This window comes from Carya illinoinensis, chromosome 3 (assembly GCF_018687715.1).
Source record: "Carya illinoinensis cultivar Pawnee chromosome 3, C.illinoinensisPawnee_v1, whole genome shotgun sequence".
Classification (NCBI taxonomy): domain Eukaryota; kingdom Viridiplantae; phylum Streptophyta; class Magnoliopsida; order Fagales; family Juglandaceae; genus Carya; species Carya illinoinensis.
The window spans coordinates 12,951,178-12,970,485 of record NC_056754.1 but is presented as its reverse complement, the minus strand read 5'-3'; the positions used below and the strand labels follow the sequence as shown (position 1 = coordinate 12,970,485).

Below are 19,308 nucleotides of genomic sequence, written 5' to 3'. Positions count from 1 at the left end.
GTTGCCTTGCTATTTCTTATCGTTCTACCTGGTAAAGCCCTAATTGTTTTCCTGTTCGTCCACTTCCTCCAACTTAGAAACCCTAGCTATTGTATCAAAACTCCTTATTGTTGTCATCATCATTGTCGTTATTATTATTGTTAGTTTTTTTTTTTTTTTACAATTATTATTATTATTGTTATTGTTGATGTTGTTATTTTGAGTTCTCGATAGAACAAATTTGTTAAAATATTTTCACGGTGCATTAGGTTCATTGCTCACAGAGAGGCACATGGGCTAACTTAATTACTTCGTGCAATCTCTTTTATTGATTTGTGTGAAAATATTTGTGGAGGAATTAAACTACTTATGATATAGGTATATATATATATTTTTTGAAATATTATGATATAGGTATATATGCGTGTGTAATGGATTTTTTTTAATTGTGTATTTCTCCATGTTGTCATTTACTTCAATTAAATCGGTTGATTTTCTGTTTTAGGCGCTGCTGAGTATGGATCTATTTTCCAATTTAATGTAATAGTACGACATGAATAAATTACCTGCCTTTTTAATTGGGTAGTTTCTTAAACAACTCTCTTCATGTTGATGGATATTGAACATATTATAGTCTATGGTGTGCCCTTTTCTACCCCTTTAATTTTTACTACTAAGTTAGGGTTGCGACAGATTTAATATGATACTAAATTAGTTTAGCTTGCTTTTGTCGATGTTCAGTGGCACAATTAGCAAAATACAATTTGAAGTGTATTTTTTGTAGTTCTTGGTACTATTTTGTCGTCTTTATTGAGTATTGGTATAAACTATAAATCACAATACCATCGTTATCAACCCCCCCTCTCTTTCTCTCCTCCTCCTCTCTCTCCTCTCTTTGCTGACTTGATAGGCAAAAGTACATTTTTCCGATGTGGTAGTGTATTTTTCCACAAGAGTTGATAGCAAGGGAGGGTTATTAGGTACTGGCAGTCTGGCACGTTCATTTTTATTTTATTTTTTGACAGAATGAAGGAATGGTGATGTAGTTTTTCAGTTTTTGAGATTATGATTGATTTTTTAACAAATAGGAAAATTCAAAATGTAACTGTATCTAGGGTTGTTTTTTACAAGACCTTCCATGTTGAGGGTCTCATGCAGACAACTTGTGCCTGTCTTGGCACTTACCTTATTCTAGTGTCTTTCTGAGAGTGACTTGTTATATTTTTATGTTTTTTATTTTTTAATTTTGGGTTTGAAGTTCATGATGGTTTGCAGTTTGTATATGGATAGATGTATAATTTAGTTTGGTTAATGTTGATGTGATCAATAGACCATAAGCTATTTATTTTAGATTTAGATGTGATCAATATATATACACATTTAGATGCATGGAAATTAAGAAACATATATTATAACAAATACTTCTCATGACTTGTCATCCTAAAAAAATTATAGGTTTTATTATTTTGGTTTGCACATTGTTGCTGCCAGTTATAAATGTGATACTTTTTCAACTGGCTTATTGCTGTTTTTGCATGTGTGATTTTTAGATGAGTTAGAAAATATAATTTTTTTTATAATGCAGTGTTGTAAAGCTTATATTTGTCTGTGTTATTATCTATAATCTCTATAATTGTTCTTTATTTTTTGTTTTATTTCTTGAGCTGATTTGCTTGTTTCTTTTCTTGTTTTGCATTAGTTTTCACCACAATACATGTGAGGGAGACATGGCCTAGAACAGATCTAGGTAAGTTTTTATGCAGACAACTTGTGCCCGTCTTGACACCTACCTTATTCCAGTGTCTTTTTGAGGGTGACTTGTTATGTTTTTATGTTTTTTTTTTTTTTTGAATTTTGGGTTTGAAGTTCATGATGGTTTGCAGTGTGTATATGGATAGATGTATAATTTAGCTTGGTTAATGTTGATGTGTTCAATAGACCATAAGCTATTTATTTTAGATTTAGATGTGATCAATATATATACATTTAGATGCATGCAAATTAAGAAACATATATTATAACAAATACTTCTCATGACTTGTCATCCTAAAAAAATTATGGGTTTTATCATTTTGGTTTGCACATTGTTGCTGCCAGTTATAAATGTGATACTTTTTCAACTGGCTTATTGTTGTTTTTGCATGTGTGATTTTTAGATGAGTTAGAAAATATAATTTTTTTTATAATGCAGTGTTGTAAAGCTTATATTTGTCTGTGTTATTATCTATAATCTCTATAATTGTTCTTTATTTTCTGTTTTATTTCTTGAGTTGATTTGCTTGTTTCTTTTCTTGTTTTGCATTGGTTTTTACCACAATACATGTGAGGGAGACGTGGCCTAGAACAGATCTAGGTAAGTTTTTATGCAGACAACTTGTGCCCGTCTTGGCACCTACCTTATTCCAGTGACTTTTTGAGGGTAACTTGTTATGTTTTTATATATATTTTTTTTTTGAATTTTGGGTTTGAAGTTCATGATGGTTTGCAGTTTATATATGGATAGATGTATAATTTAGCTTGGTTAATGTTGATGTGTTCAATAGACCATAAGCTATTTATTTTAGATTTAGATGTGATCAATATATATATAAATTTAGATGCATGGAAATTAAGAAACATATATTATAACAAATACTTCTCATGACTTGTCATCTTAAAAAAATTATGGGTTTTATTATTTTGGTTTGCACATTGTTGCTGCCAGTTATAAATGTGATGCTTTTTCAACTAGCTTATTGCTGTTTTTGCATGTGTGATTTTTAGATGAGTTAGAAAATAAAATCTTTTTTATAATGCAGTGTTGTAAAGCTTATATTTGTTCGTGTTATTATCTATAATCTGTATAATTGTTCTTTATTTTCTATTTTTTTATTTTATTTCTTGAGCTAATTTGCTTGTTTCTTTTCTTGTTTTGCATTGATTTTTACCACAATGCATGTGAGGGAGACGTGGCCTAGAACAGATCTGGGTAAGTTTTTTTTCCCATATAATCTATGTACTCATCTATGTACTCATCAATATCGAGAACAACTTTTTCTGGTTTGCACGCATTTTTTAGTCTGCATGCCATTGTTTAAAAAAAAACAAATACAACAGAACACACAAGTAGAAATAAAAACAAATACAGCTTTTTGGTTTGCTTAGTGTAGAGTTTGTCATCTTCTTAGAACATAAAAATATAACCAAGCACAACATTGAACATAACCAAGTCAAAAAGACACAACTGAACATAACAAAAAAAAATTAAAAGAATTAAGAAAACAAGTACAGCAAAACACATAAGTAGAAATAAGACACTGTAAGAGTTAATAATAACATAACCAAGCACAACATAGAACATAACCAAGCCAGAAACAGAACCCATTATGTTTTTAGATCTTTTCATATATTGCACCTTCTTATATACAACATGAACCATCATGAACCAAACTAAAGATAGCACAAATCTGAACAACAGCAAATGAAAGATATACTTACAAAGATAAAAACTAGAAATATGTGAAACTCTGAAAGTCTTGAATATAGCCCACATTTTGACCCACAAACTGTAAGAATGCACAGGAAAGTATAAAAGTTTTTCTTAGGCAGATTACGTGTAGGCAGATTTTTCTTACCATGAAAAAAGAAATAACACTAAGAAAATATGTACCTCTAAAGAAAAACCAAATAGGCTATACGAGACAAGCTAGAAGTGAACACAAATGAGCCATAAAGACCCTTTTAAGGTGCATGTTGTCCTTAATCATCCAGACATCCTATCACCCTACAAAACTACTGCTGCAACCAAATAAACTGCTACAACCAAATCTCTCTGTTGGAAAATCGATGAAACAACTATGGGAAAAAAAAAACATAAGCCATGACTATTATGAAAGATCTTACTCTCTGCGGATTCATGATGTAGTAGTGGCTGACTTATAATCTATTATTGTATACCTTTAGTCATATTTATATGATGTCTGTGTCTGCCCAATTACTTGATACCATTGTTTTCAATACAGAAGACAAAATTTAGTGGAAGATGGCAATACACATGCAGTGTGGAAGATGGCAATACCCTGCAAAACCACTGCTGCAAGCAAATAAACTGCTGCAACCAAATCTCTCTGCTGGAAAACCGATGAAACAGGTATGGGAAAAGAAAAAATGAAGACAAAATTTAGTGGAAGATGATAATACACATGCATTGCTTTTATTATTAATATTGTTTTAATTGATTGAGATAAAGAAGTTTTATATAAAGCCTCTTTATTTAAATTTGTGACATAGACTTAATTTTACTTGTGCAGGGAAGTGTTGAAAAGAATGTGATGAGTCATGACTATTATGAAAGTAGCCTTTTATTTCTTTTTCATCTTTTAATTTTTCTTCTTCAATAATGAGTACAGTTATCAGAATGTAAAACAGATACGTGGATTTTTTTTTTTTTTTTTACCCAATGAGATCAATTTAATAGTTTTTGTGATTTTTTATTTGTTTTCTAGGTTTTGATTTATTTATTGGCTAGATGAGATCGATTGTATTTTATGAATTTTCTAATTATTAAGGATAATTTTTTAATGTGTTTTATAGATTGTATTTCCTGCATGTAGATTGTATTTTTTGAATTTTTAGTGGGTTACCGTATGCATGTCTAGTTTTTGTTCTTTTTTCAGCAGAGAGCACGTGTAAGACATGCATGTCTTAAACGTTACTGTCTGCAGATTTAAACATTAAATGTTATTATACACATGCACTGATGCATTGACCAGGTTACTATACGCATGCACTAATGCACTGACCAGGGATCTATAGAAATCCTCCTTGGTCTACCTATACACGTTATCTGTATGCATGCACTAATTATGGATAGGTTGTACTGATAGCTGCTTAATCATGTATTGGAAATGGACATAAGTGGACCAGAAAGAACATGAGTGGACTGTCAATAGACTAAAATAATTATATAATAAATACAATTCAAACAGAATTGCACTGACAATATACACAAAAAGTAGAGGAAACAGAAACGGAATTAGAAATTTACTGTAGCAGTGAGATAGAGGCTTTATATTATAGAAAGATATGTGTGTGTTTAAATAGAAAGATAAAAATAATAAATCATATATTGGTGTGTGGTGTAGGGATGATAAATAGTTTTTCTCTTTGAAAAAGTTTGACTACACATAAGTCGGTGTGTTAGCACACCACTTATAATGTGATCTATTATAACTTCTAAAAAAAAATTAAAACACCAATCATTTTTAACATAGTTGGTGTGGAAAGCTTTCACTTTAGCAGTGTGCTGTGTGTATAAAAAATAAAACTCATAAATATATTTTCTAAAAAAAAACTCACAATTAGATACTTTCGTTAATTTTTCATTAATTTTTTAAAGGGATATTGACGAAAGAGTTATTATATTCTTAAGCTGGTAAGTGAAGCGCACAATTCATATTACTTAAATATTAAGATCTAATTTATAAAATTTAAATTTAACTTATCTTTAGAATTAAATTATATTATACAAACACTTTAATAAAGTTCGAGCTGCCTATGGGCTATCAAGAGATGACAAAATAGTCGTTGATAATTCACTATGTGCAAGGTATTGACATGGGTTTTTGTAGGTGTTTTATTTTTAGGTCAATCTAACTCCAACTTTATCTCAATTTGAGCAAAATATAATGGTAAGAAAACGAAAGACAGTACAGACACTTTGATCCGTAAACTACTATTTGTTAAGACTTGATGAGTAATTCTAGATAAGAATTTCAAATAATTAAAGTTTCTCTAGTTGTTTTTAGATATATACACGTACGAGTAATGTTACATACAGTCGTAGAGTACGCATATTGACTTAAAAAAAAGAGAGATCTATTATTAAAAAATTATTATTATTCATATGAGTTCTATATTTATTCACTTTTTTCAAAATGATTGCATATTACTTACACACTCACGACTGCAACTATTATTTCTCTTTACGTATATATATTTTTTGAAAACTATTTAGATGATATATTTGTTATACTTTTAAAGTTTTATAAATCTCAATAACTTTTACGATGTTTATCAACTTCAAATTCAAATATTCACAAAAAGAAATTGTCATAGTGCCGTGTCGGAAAAATGAAAATGTTAACACTAAAAAATAGTACAATAGGCCAAAATATGAGAAAGAGTCATTCTTGGCCCATTGAGACTATTCGGACCTCGATTGGTATTATATGGAACCCCCGACGGTGGTTCAGTGATGTCGTACGATGTTCACGTGTACGTCCATGACAATGAGCTGTAAATAAATGTAGAAAAAATAAAGAGACAATGACACACAAATTTACGTGATTCGGCATAATGTCTACATCTATGGGTTTTGGGAGGGAAAAATTCATTATAATATGATTTTTTTATAATTTTCACGGTCTCTTATCCTCGCTGTATAATGGAAATTGAAACTCTATCATCCAATAGAGATTGGAGGTTTATCATCTAGTGGAGTCCCTGTTGTGAGGGTAAAGAAGTTGAAGGAGCAGTCGAAGTTCCCTCGAAAAGTCATCTAGATGCTCCCTTTTATTCCCTACTCCTCTCTTGCTTTATGTCTCATCTTCTCTTATTTACATCACATCTCCACTTTTTTTCTTAATACCATTTTTCCTCCTCAGCCTTCTTCCCCCCTTCCTTCTCTCTCTCTTTTCTCTTGAAGAGACCCCATTCTTGGGTTGAGCTTAAAATCCATCATGAGCTGAAATATTTTATCCCCTCTAGAACAGAATCAAAATTGAAATTTTGCTTAAATGGTGGAAGATGATATATTTTTCTTTTAGACAAATTTTGATTTGGATTAATTGGTTTGATTAGGTTAAGGCAAAAAGAGTCTCCAAAATACAATGAAATCCTTAAATTATTATGTTGTTAGATTGCATTATGCACTTAATGAATTAAACTACAAGAAATATTTATCATTCTACTAAAAAGGGTCTCTCCTTAAATGTGTTGATAAGAACCATTAAGGTACATTTTTAGAAAAAAATTGTGACTTTTGAATAACAGTTAATGGCAGTTAAAATAATTTATGACTGTTAATAAATTAAGTACCAGTCACACCAGCAAGACCCCTACATCCCAAAGCCGCTCGTGCACAGTGCTCCCAATCCACACTCTCTTTTCCACTCGAGTCTCTCCTAAAGTAATTTAAAAGGGTAATGCTATTTCCAGATTTTTACACCAAACATCATCTATATGGGCTAACCAATCATTTGGTTATATCATTTTGGACTTTGCTCTAATTTGATTTAAAAGATTTAAATTTTAAAATTTATCTTTTAAATTAAGTTATGTCAAATGTAGCTTTCAGATAGAATTATATAATTTTAAAAAATTGTTATTCATATTCTTATATATTTGGAAAGAGTCCATCATATATTTAGAGAAGTATATGGGGTTCAAGATATTTGATTAAAGAAAGACTAAGGTGGAGAGTAGGCAATGATCTTAAAATTAAAATATGGGGTGATCAATGGTTGCCCATACTAAGCTCTTATAAAGTACAGTCCCTTGTTAAAATTCTTTATAAGGATTTGACAATGAGTGCACTTATAGATAAAGGTAAAGGATGCTGGGATTCAAAGCTGATTAATGAAGTGATGGATAAAGAAGAAGCTGCAGTTATTTGTGGGCTCCCTCTGAGTAAGTCAAGATCTAAAGATAAAATGTTCTGGAAACTTAGCAAACATGGTTTGCTTACTGTTAAAAGCGCCTACTATTAGCCAGTTGATAGATTGAAAGAGCATAAGGGTGGACCATCACATCATGATTCATAAAACTGCTGCAAAAGGGTGAAAGAATATATGGAGTTTGCAAGTGCATAATACAGTAAAAGTTTTTCAATGGAAAGTAGCTAATGAGGCTCTTCCAACAAAAAAGAACATATATGCTAGAAAGGTCATTGACAGTGGGATGTGCCCAATCCGTGAGCTGGTGGAGGAGTCAACAAGTCATGCTTTATGGACATGCAATGTTATGTCTGATGTTTGGGCAGACTCTCAAAGCTTGTTACATAAATGGCCATGTATAGAGGAAGATTTTTTTTAACTCTTTCAAAGAAGCGGGTCAGCAGATTACAGAAGCATGAATTGGAAGAAATAACCTATGTTTTAAGAAGAATATGGTTTAGAAGAAATGCTATTGTATTTTATGGGAAGTTTGATAGTGCTACCACGATTTATAGTCATGCTAAAGTTGAATTCGCGGAGTATCAAAAGGCACAATTTTTATCAAGAGCTCCAATTGAAACAGGTAGCACCATAAACAGAAATGTAACATGGTAGAAACCAACAAGGGATTTGTAAAAGCTAATTGGAATGCAGTTTTAGATGTGAATCTTTCAAAGATGAGTGGTGGGTTTGTAATCCGAAACTTTGAAGAATATGGAGAGCTACACTGTTTTTTTGTCTCTCAACCAGTACTAGCATAACTCAATGCTTTATGGAGAGCAACAACCTTTTGTAAGGAAATTGGTCTAACTTGTGTTATATTTGAATGTGATGCACTGAATACCATTAAGGATATGAAAACACTTGTTGAAGAGTTTTGTAATTGTTGATTTCATGAAAAGCAGTGTAGCACAAGCTCGGTCCCGAGAAGAGCAATCTTTTTAATATTTTTATTCATTTTTTTATATTATTGAATATCTTTTTTTTTAAAAAAAAATTCACAATATTATTAAAAAATATTTCCTTAATTATTAAGTTAAAAAAAAAAAAAGGATTCGGAACACACTATTGGAACCCTCTAATCTCTATCGATGGGTTTAATATTTATATTTCATGAATGAAAGGAAAATGGTTATTTATTTGAGAACTGCTACATACATCAAGAGATTACACGAAATAAACATACAAACTAATGTAATTTTATGAAATTCGTTAGATTTATTTTATAATAAAAGTAACTTTACAATTTAACGTATTATATCAAGTCACATTAATTTGTGAGATTTCTTTTTTATATAATTATTTTATAGATAAAGTATTTTTTTTTATATTTAATATATATGTGTGTGTGTGTGTGTGTGTGTGTGTGTGTGTGTGTTAGTATTCATATATACTAATTTAAAAAAATCATTACATATTCATATGGGAACGGGGGCTTCAGAAAAGACCATTCCGGTGGAGAAAGCAAAGGTGAGCAGTCCACATTGGGCACCGCCAATTCACGTCATTCTTGGCTGGTCATTACCGAAGCGAGCCGGTCCTAGCAGCCTGCAGCGCTGATTCCGTTTCCAAGTCGGGCAGCCATGCATCCATCTATCATCCATTGCCTATAAGAAGTAAGAAAAAACCTAAAAGCATTCTTAAATTATAATCTAAGATTAATAAAATTCTCCTTATATTTCTCAATTATTAAAAACTTAGTATTTTTCATTTTAATTTAACTTGTTATTTTTTTAGCGATACTTAATAATTTGAATATTTAATATATAACTTTATATCTCAAAAATATCAAAATTAACACATTATTTTTTAATTATTATTATTTTTTTATTTGACATCTTAATTTAATTTTGATGGTTAGTTTGAGAATAAATGGTAATGCATTTTTCATTTTAAATTTTATTATCTTCAATGATATTTAAAAGAGAAATAATTTATATAAATTTTAAATAAATAAATCTCATACAAATCTTTATATCCGAGAGAATAATTTTTATTTTAAAATTTATGCAATGTGAACTGCATGAAAAACTTTCTCCGAAGGTGGGAACGGAAAAAAAAAAAAACAAATGTATTTAAGAAATAAAAAAACAAAATAAAAATCAGCCGCCATGTTTGAATATGTATAACCTCACAGCTCCAAGTCTAAGCCGGTAGTCCATGCCCATAAGCAGAAGGCAAAGGAGGGTCTTTTACCCGCTCTCCCTCCCCTTCCGGAGCGATCCAATATCAATAATTAACTACCCGATTGGACCCAGGAGGGTGGACTTTCCTTGCCGATTCCATAGACTTCACCAACCACCGCCATCGCCTCAATATTCCCCCCCTCTCTGTCGTTGCCCCTGGTAAGATTTACTCGGTTTCCCATATTCCTATCTATTTTTTTGATCCTATTTGATCAAGCCATCTCGGCGGTGCATGTAACAGACTTCGAGAAAAAAAGGTCTTCGTTCCCATGAACTGAGCGTTTTCTGTGTGATTGTGGTGATTGGTGACGATGGGAGGGCTGTGTTCAAGGAGTTCCAATGAGAAGTACGCCGTTTCTAAAGCGAATGGGTACACCGGTAATCGTTTCCAGTCGAATGTGCAGAAGAGTAGTAATTTGACTGCTCCGCCACCGCAGACGTACGAAGTACGAGAACCAAAGAAGGAGACGCAAGAACCCGTTGCGAATAGTGAAACGCGTGCGTCAGCAGCAGGTCTTTACGGGGCGACTGGTCCGGATGATTTCTATGATGGAATTCCTCGCTACAACCCGGGGGGGCCATTGTCACTGAAATCCAGATCAGTAAGGTCGAAGCAGGCAGCTGTGGCAAAGGTAGGTGTTTCTTGGCAAAAAGATTTTTATATTCTTATTATCAGTTTCACTTTTTATCACCGTTGAATGAATGAGTTATTTCAGAATAATCAATCTACACGTGTTTTTCTTTGATGTTATAGCTCTCTATTTCTGCATCTCTTGTATACTTCGTGACTTTTGGCTTGTGGTGTTGTTTTTTTGGAAGGAGGGGGGGGGGGGGGGGGGGGGGGGGGGGGGGATGGGGGAGAGGAGAGAGAGAGAGAGAGAATTGCAGAGAACCATAATTCTAAAGTGCATGCTTCATGGAGATTGTTGCTGTCTGCTGCTTTCGACTTCCCACTTTTACTAGAGTCTACTTCGTTACTTCTCTGTTCTGTTTGGTTAGTAAAGGCATCACGATGCCCTAATCAGTTCCCAGTAAAAGAGCTCTAATCAGTGTAATATTGCAGGTCTCAGAGGTCAGTTCCCGGTTAGGGAAGGCTGGAAGTCTTGGGCTTGGAAAGGCAGTAGAAGTCTTGGACACGCTTGGAAGCAGCATGACGAATTTGAATTCAGGAAGTGGTTTTGTTATCGGAGCAGCAACTAAAGGCAATGAAATTACTATTTTAGCATTTGAAGTTGCAAACACGATTATGAAAGGTTCGAATTTGATGCAATCCCTCTCAAAAAGAAGCATTAGGCAACTGAAAGAAGTGGTGCTTCCTTCAGAAGGTGTGCAACATTTAGTTTCAACAGATATGGATGAACTCCTACGGATAGTTGCAGCTGACAAAAGGTGGATAGTGGATGCGGTAGCTAATCTTTATGATAGCCTTGCATTTTGTGGTTTTCTTCCCATGGTTGATGTTGCTTGTAATAATTTTCATACAATCATTTTCTTTGTTTTTTTGGGACTTCATTCTTAGATAAATTATTAAATTACATTTCCAGGGAGGAGTTGAAAATATTTTCAGGAGAGGTGATTCGTTTCGGAAATCGTTGTAAAGATGCTCAGTGGCACAACTTGGACCGCTATTTTGAGAAGTAACATCATTTTGCTCAATTATTTTGTTTTGCTATAAAGTCCGATATACATGTCAAGTTACAGCACTCTCCTTACTTGGTGACTTTCTGATACACTTTCCAGGATCAGCAGAGAACTCAACCCTCAAAATCAACTGAAGGAAGAGGCAGATTTGGTGATGCAACAACTCATGACATCGGTTCAGTTTACAGCTGTGAGTATTGTCCTTTGTTTTGTATGGGAGAAATTGTTTGGTTCAGAAGGGATTAGAAAGTGAAAGTTTGGATGAATAAACTTTGGATTCACAAATCTTTTGAATGTCTCTGGAAGCTGAATTGATGGCCCTGAAAATTTGTTCTCTTTTTTTTAAATAGGTAATCTCAGTTGCAAGCATATGAGAGATCCAGTTATATATATTTTTGCCAACCTAGTTTTTTTTTTTTTTTTTTTCTTTTGCTCAACAATCTGAGATAATTTTTGGTGTGGGAATAGACATGTAAAATTTATTTCTATAGGTGTAGATAAACGGAAAAGAGTGAATAGTTTATGTGTTGGTTAGTAGTATAGCCACATTGTGTCCTGCATGAATATTAATGGGGAAATCTTGCTCAAATTCTGTGTACTTTGCGGGGTTAAACAGTATTGATTTTCATTGGGTGAGTATTCAGAGTATGGCATCACCTTTAAGACTGCTTTTCGCTGGATTGTTGTACTTGTATTCAGAATGATCCGACTGGTAGGTTAGCAAGCCTGTTCTTATTGAGAGGAACCTTTAGTGACTGCTTTTGGAAAATCCAACTCCACAGATGACGTTTAACAAAGGAAATTTAAATAAACTTTAATTTTTTAAACTATATTTGGGAAGCAGCGGTGTTGCTCTCTCTCCATTCCATGTTGAGTGATGCAGTAGTTAAGGTTCAATTCATTTAATACACTCTTCAGCTGCTGCAAATGAAGGACATAATGTAGGATCATTATGTGTGGTTCATATCTCCAGACTGTAAGCAATTGATTAAGCATATAACTGACTCAAATCTTAAAGGAAGAAAACTCTTATGTTTCTTCTGTTCTCAGGAATTATACCATGAATTGAATGCATTGGACCGATTCCAGCAAGAATATCAGCGTAGGTGTCAGGAGGACAGTTCATTTGCCAGTCAGAGAGGTGATTGCTTTTTTTTTGGGGGTTGCAAAATGCAGCTGTTCATTTCATGCAGAGGCACACACTCATTATTTCTATTTTTTTTTCATTTTAGTGTTGGGAGTAGTCACTAGGTCTACTGTTATTCCTGGAAATAAAGATCTTCTTGAAACATTAGAGATTAGAACAGAAAAGTTTTTAGTTACATTTTTTAACTTGATAGAAACAACTGGAATTTTATTTTTGGTCATATGAATTGGAAAAGATGATTTAACACCAGGCATGAAACATATTTGGAATGGAACTGTAAATGACTATTAAAGATATTGGGAAAAAGAGATTACTAGTTAGGTGTTTCTCTTGAATATGTCCTATGTTAAGACATAAAATAAATAATAAAATCTATCTCCTCTCGTCAGTTTAAGCTTTTGGGACAAGTGTTGATTTCACATAGCATCAGAGTAGAAGTCCTGAGTTCGAATCCTGACTCTACACTCTATTCCATTTAATTAAATATTCCATGTATTGGGCCATCCATTAAGGGGGAGTCTAGCCCATACGTGAGGAGGAGTGTTAAGATATAAAATAAATAATAAAATTTACATCTTCCCAAAGGAAATAATTCCACAAGGAATTTAAAACAGATTTTAATTCTATGAAAGCCGATCACAATGGAAGTTAGAACTAAAACCTAATCTAGGGGTACTTTTGCGTAATGTAAGCTGTTCAAAACTTCTCACAATTTCTTTCTCAAACATTACTCAAACACAAAATACTTTTCAATTTCAAATTTTCAAATTTTTCTTCTAATCATTACCTAATCTTTACAAACTTTTTCAAACTAGAAAACAAAAATAATAGTAAAAAATTATATTCAGACAATTTTTTAACTTTATAATATTTTTATTTATCTTTTTTTCTTTCCTTTACCAAAACCCAATAAACATCTTAACTCAAACCATTTCACTACTATTTACAAACCATTTCACTACTATTCACAGAATTCTAAGATACTTCCAAACGAGCACTAAGTTTGTCTGACTTTTTATACATGTAACTTTGGGGCAGAGATAGAGGGACCCAAGGGGTCCATCCCCACCCAAATTAAAAAATACAACCATTTTTTTCTGAACAAAATGCACCCTTTATGATTTTAATAATACTTGGTAAGAGTTCGTCCAAAAGTTTTACTATATTTTTATGTATTGTAACTCAGAGTTAGAGAGTTTTTGTTTGCAGTAAAATGACATGGAGAATATTAGTTTTGTAAATAAATATGAAGATTCATCTATATTATCCATTTTTATTTGTCATGTAGGTGACAACCTTGGGATCATGAAGGCAGAACTGAAAAGCCAAAAAAAGCAAGTAAAAAATTTAAAGAAAAAATCCCTCTGGTCCAGAAGTATGGAAGAGGTAACTTTACTACCGTCCTGAATAGCTTTTCTGGAGAAATTGTTAACTCAATGTGTTTAACACTAATTTATGAATAATATCTTATTGGATTTTTTGACCTTTAGATCTGTTGGTTGGTGTTGCTAACATACCGTTCATTTCTAGTTAGGTGTTTCTCTTGAATGTGTCTTATGTACTTGGACTGTCTTTTGCTCAATAAAATCCTTGACTACTTATATAAAAAGGATTATATCCATTTTTTTTTTGGAAAAATGATGATATTTTTTAATCATTTAACAGACTTCCACTCCCTAAAAGATTGGTTTAAGTCATCAAGTTTAGGTCCCATACTAAAATGGGCCCAGAAATGAATTACTTGTCTCTTAGATTGCATTTGGGTAGTGAGGTGATCTCAAATATTCTGTGAATAGTAGTTAAAAAATAATGAAATAGTAATGATAAAATATTGAATAGCAGTGAATAGTAGTAAAAAGTAGTGAAAAGTAATGATAAAATAATTAATAGTAGTGGATTATTCTTATAACACTCCACTATCCAAACGGAGCCTTAGGATAGGGTGGAGAAAATGATTTGCAACCCGGTTTTAAATGGACCAAGAACCACTGTTGATCGCATATACCGTGGTCCAAATACCTCATATTCAGAGACACTGGTTAAGACTGAGGGTGCAGAAGCAGAAAGGTGTGAGACACCTGCTTCCACCTGACCAAAGGTCATTCTCCACTTGTTCTTCTGGGTCATAGATGGAAAGAGGAAATGCTAGATGTGATCCTACATCGTAATCATAAAATTTAACAATAATTTAGTGTGATTTCGCTATGAACAATACGAATCAGATTTTGAAGAAGGGGAACAAGAAACAGTCCATGAACCACAAAAGATAGGAGAGGATTTATTCAATCACATAGTTTGGGCTCCTATAATAATGCTCCCTTGGGGCTTTCTGATTGATTGTGTCAAGAAACATTGTATAGGTAACGTGAAAATGGGCCCAAAGAATTTGATTTGTAAAGCAGAAGGCTTCCCTGTGATGTCGTAATTTTTATAGATCTGTAGCATGAGCTATAGCTTGTCAACAATTTTTATTGACAGAAAAAATGACAAAGCGATTAGGAAATTAAGCAGTGAAAGTGGGCGAGAGAATGAATGGATCTCAGGCAAAGGTACTTTCTTTGAGTGTTTGTACTTAGGCAAGCTAGATTGTGGAGAGAATAGGCAGCTAAATTTCTCACAAGGTGAGAGTCAAGAGGAATCTGGTATGTGGAGCATCAGAGTTGGTGTTATACCAACCCAATCACATAGGCCATGTGAGAGTGGGGAGTACTCATTACAGAAGACACAGCGTAGACGCCAGAGGGGTGGGGAAGATTGTGAGAAAGTGAAGAGAAACAAGCCAAGAATGCAACTATTGCCTTACAAAATATCTATACTGTGTTAATAATGGCACTCTCTGTATGCAATTTTGCATATTTTGTTTGTTATTTGTAATAGCTTTCCATTGTACTTTTAATCTTTCTTTCTGCCGTAGTTGTACTCAAATGAATTTTTACCTTAGATACAAATTTAAAATATTAGCTTGAGAAATACAATAATTTGGATTACAGGTGATGGAGAAGCTTGTAGATATTGTTCGTTTCTTGCATTTAGAGATCCATAATACCTTCAGCAGTACCGGTATGTCTGCATTTTGAGTGTTGACTGTGTTTAAGCTTTCTTTGTTTCATGTTCATCTTTTTAAGTAATATATTGTTCAAACATCCAATTATACCTATAATAATATTATCATCAATGTCATCACCATGTTTATCATGTCAAATACATCACCTATAGTTCATTTTCGAGGATAGCTTCAGTAAGCAAGGCAGGATTTGAGTAATTTTAATCAGTGTGTGATCAGAAACAAATGGTTTGTATTAGGCCTTTGTGAAATAATACGCGGCTTAAAGTGACATTTTAAGGTTGTTTTTCTGTTAATCCAGGTTCACCATTGTGTTGGTTGGTTTTTGAGCGATCCATGCTTAATAGTTATTACAAACGTGTTAATTAAGTTTCTCTGTCTGCAATTTTCAGATGCTCACAAACCAGTAGATGAATCCCTGAGCAGTTGCCAGAGATTGGGACCTGCTGGACTTTCATTGCATTATGCAAACATAGTCATCCAAATTGATAATCTTGTAAGTGTGCCATCACTTCTAACTGTCTTTTTCATGTTATGTAGTTTCTTCCACCTTTTTTTTTTTTTTTTTCCTTCTGGATTTCCTGGAAATACAATTAGTAATCAGCTTATATGATTGCTGTTATCGCTGTTTGTTGTAGTAACTCATAATTTCTCAGGTCTTTGTATGGAATATCTAGCTTATCTGGCGAATTTTAAAGTAACTTGTAATCAAGATATGGATACTGGTTTGAAGAAATTGAGAGATAAGATGAGGGGCAATTTGCAAATTGTGAAAGAAGATGAGGTCAAGTACATTTAGTGCTAAATAGCATGGGATGCTAGGAAGAATATCTTCGTAATCGAATAAGTACTTTTGAATGTGTTATGAGGAAGTGTGCTTGCAAATAAATTTTTTGAATTGGTTGTTATAACCTACTTAAAGAATCAGCTTCTGAATGACTCCAGTTTCACCTCGATCCAAAGCATGAGCTGTTACATTGAAATACAAAGGTACTTAATGACACAGCTCTCTTGGTGCAAAAATGCTCCAATGTCCATCAACAATATTTAGCAATGGTGCAATATGGAAGAGGTACTTAATTATCATTCCTAGGAGTGAAGAATTGAAAGGCTGGATAGGCATTGAATTGATTATCGAAGATATGATTTTGGATATGTGGCTTCAGATACATGTGGCATCCAATTATCGAAGATATGTTTGTTTGTTGTTTATTTTTTTGCATCTTGAAATGGGCAATCTTCTTCCTTGAGTACATCAGAAGCCACAGATAATGGAAATGCAAAGGCAAAGAGAAGGAAGCTCTGATATTGTGAATCCGACTACTACTACACTGTTCCATCCAGGGGGCAGGCTTCAGTACTGAAGGACAGACGAATTTTAACAGAAAACTTGTCTTATTTATGGGATTATTCCCATTGTAGCCTCATTAGGCTTATATGCTTTCTTCGAAAAACTCCATATTGTTTGAGGAATATTTTGCTGCATTATCCCAAGTGTTTTTTCCAAATGGATTGAGACAATTGATGACAAAAGTGTTGGATCACCAGCCAAACTTTGTTGTCCAAATTAACTCCAATATCACCTAATTTTGGTTATTTCCTTGGTTAGCATGTTATCTGCTACTTTATGTGATTCAACTTCTAAAGTTTTAAATGAGTTTATTCAGTCAGGCTTTGATGAAATCAGGTACTCCGCTCAAGTTCTGCAGCTCCAAATACAAGGGATGCATTATACGAGAGCTTGCCACCTAGTATAAAATCAGCTCTACGCTCTAAACTACAACCTTTCCATGCTAAAGTAGAGGTATAATCTCATTTGATGGCATTTTGTTAATTTTTTTCCTTGGACAAGGCGTTGAAGGCTCTTTGGGTACCAATCTAATCTCCAGGAGTATAAGCCTCTCTGCCCCACACCTATTGGGAAAAATTATACATGATTTTTGTCCGCTTACATGTTCAATCAATTAGAATAGTGCTTTAAATAGAATTCATCCTTATATAAATTATTCTTATCCCAACTCAAGATGATGAGTTTCCTATTGCAATTCGTTTCCCGTAGCTCACTACTACTGAAATTAAAGCTGAGATGGAGAAGACTTTGCAGTGGCTCGTTCCAATTGCCACAAACACAGCCAAGTAAGATGGCCTGCTTTTCTGTTGACTCCTATCAGTGAAAATTGTCTTGCCTTTTTGTCTAATCATTAGTATGTTGCTTTTGGTTGCATATAAACTATATCAGGGCCCATCATGGTTTTGGCTGGGTTGGGGAGTGGGCGAGTACCGGGTGAGTAACAATAATAACCTTTTTTTCCCCTTCCTTGGCAAGTTGTCAATTTACCCTTTTTATTTGTAAGATGAACCGGGAATTGTTATTTCTTTTTGTATGTTATTTATAAGATATGAATTTTCGTTCATACAGTTCTGAGATAAACAGGAGGGCCACTGCCACTGTGCAGACTGATGTGATTAGAATTGAGACACTCCACCATGCAGATAAGGAAAAAACTGAAGCCTATCTAATTGATCTAGTATTGTGGCTTCACCAATTAATCAACCAAAGCAAGTCTGTTACAAACGGTGGAGGGAAGAAGTCAACAAAAACTCAGCAGCCCAAGCAAGAGCCATCCACCAATGCCAAGCCACCCATCCTAACAAGCGAAGAGCAGGAGATGCTTCAGCGTGTAAGTAAGAAAAGACGGATAGCAGGTGGCAGTAAGAGTCAGGAGTTTAATAACTCTGGGAAGGCCATCTTGGAAAAGCAAAGTAGGTTGAGCAAGAGTTGCAACCACTCCTCGAGGAGAAGCAAGAAATTGCTGCCTTCTAATGAGCCATCTTCCGGCCTTCCTGTCATTCTGTTAGGCATTGAAAAGGGGCACGCATGAATGTGATTGAAATAATGGACGTGCTTAAATGCTTTACAGAATGTAAATGGCCTTTAAAGTTGAGTGAGAGAGTCAAATACGGGTTAAAAGTGAAAAACAATCGGTCTGCCTAGTGTAAATGTACTTTATTTATGTAGACTATATATAGAAAAAAAAGAGTAAACTTTCTGTGCATCCATCCATCACACCCTGGATTTCTTTATCATGCATTAGGTCAATGATTGACTTGGCATAGCATGACTTCAACTATTGTTTTGGCAAAAATTTTATATATAGTAACTTTTACATTTTTTTTATATCTTATTAATATAATTGACTGCGTCATTTTTTTAAATATAAAATAATTAATTTGACTAATCGTATTAACGAAATATGTAAAAAATATGTAAAGGTGAATGTATGTATCAAAATTCTTATTTTGGACAGTGTTCGGGATACAAACCATAAACCCAAACACAAAATTGAAACACGGACACATCATACGAAATTACTATTTGTTGTTGGATTTGCATCTCAATTACGTAATTGAATCCACGTAGGTAGCACTAGTTAATATAAAAAGAAAAATGATATTTGTAGTTATAAAATGTGTAAAAATTGTGAAATCTCTTTAAAAAAAGTGAGTATGGAATCTACATGAAAAAAATTTAATTTTTTAATAGTAAATCTTTTTTTTTTTAAACGATTGCATGACATTTACATATTCTACAACTAT

The 19,308-nt window shown here is 33.4% G+C and overlaps 1 protein-coding gene and 1 long non-coding RNA gene across 3 annotated transcripts; both read left to right on the top strand.

The window, feature by feature from the left end:
- Positions 1-2,431: 2,431 nt before the first annotated feature.
- LOC122303935 lies at positions 2,432-4,414 on the top strand. Its single transcript, XR_006240859.1, has 3 exons — positions 2,432-2,947; positions 3,981-4,108; positions 4,269-4,414. It is a non-coding gene; the product is annotated as an uncharacterized LOC122303935 (long non-coding RNA).
- Positions 4,415-9,812: 5,398 nt separating this feature from the next.
- On the top strand, positions 9,813-18,767 carry LOC122303314 (protein PSK SIMULATOR 1-like). 2 transcript variants are annotated; one of them, XM_043115046.1, is made up of 13 exons: positions 9,813-10,018; positions 10,101-10,491; positions 10,923-11,248; positions 11,404-11,496; positions 11,600-11,690; positions 12,551-12,641; positions 13,936-14,033; positions 15,638-15,707; positions 16,104-16,207; positions 17,399-17,515; positions 17,771-17,847; positions 17,951-17,995; positions 18,131-18,767. In XM_043115046.1, the coding sequence occupies exons 2-13, from the start codon at positions 10,171-10,173 to the stop codon at positions 18,591-18,593; spliced, it is 1,896 nt and encodes a 631-aa protein (XP_042970980.1). In that variant the 5' UTR covers positions 9,813-10,018; positions 10,101-10,170; the 3' UTR covers positions 18,594-18,767. The 2 variants fall into 2 exon arrangements, with proteins under 2 accessions (XP_042970980.1, XP_042970981.1); XM_043115047.1 differs by having other exon boundaries at positions 10,094-10,491.
- Positions 18,768-19,308: the final 541 nt, after the last annotated feature.

Coding starts and splice junctions, on each gene's coding strand:
- LOC122303314 (XM_043115046.1), top strand. CDS start 10,171: ATGGGAGGGCTGTGTTCAAGGAGTTCCAATGAGAAGTACGCCGTTTCT. Junction 11,691..12,550: donor CATCGGTTCAGTTTACAGCT/GTGAGTATTGTC, acceptor TTCTGTTCTCAG/GAATTATACCATGAATTGAA. Junction 16,208..17,398: donor TCATCCAAATTGATAATCTT/GTAAGTGTGCCA, acceptor TGATGAAATCAG/GTACTCCGCTCAAGTTCTGC.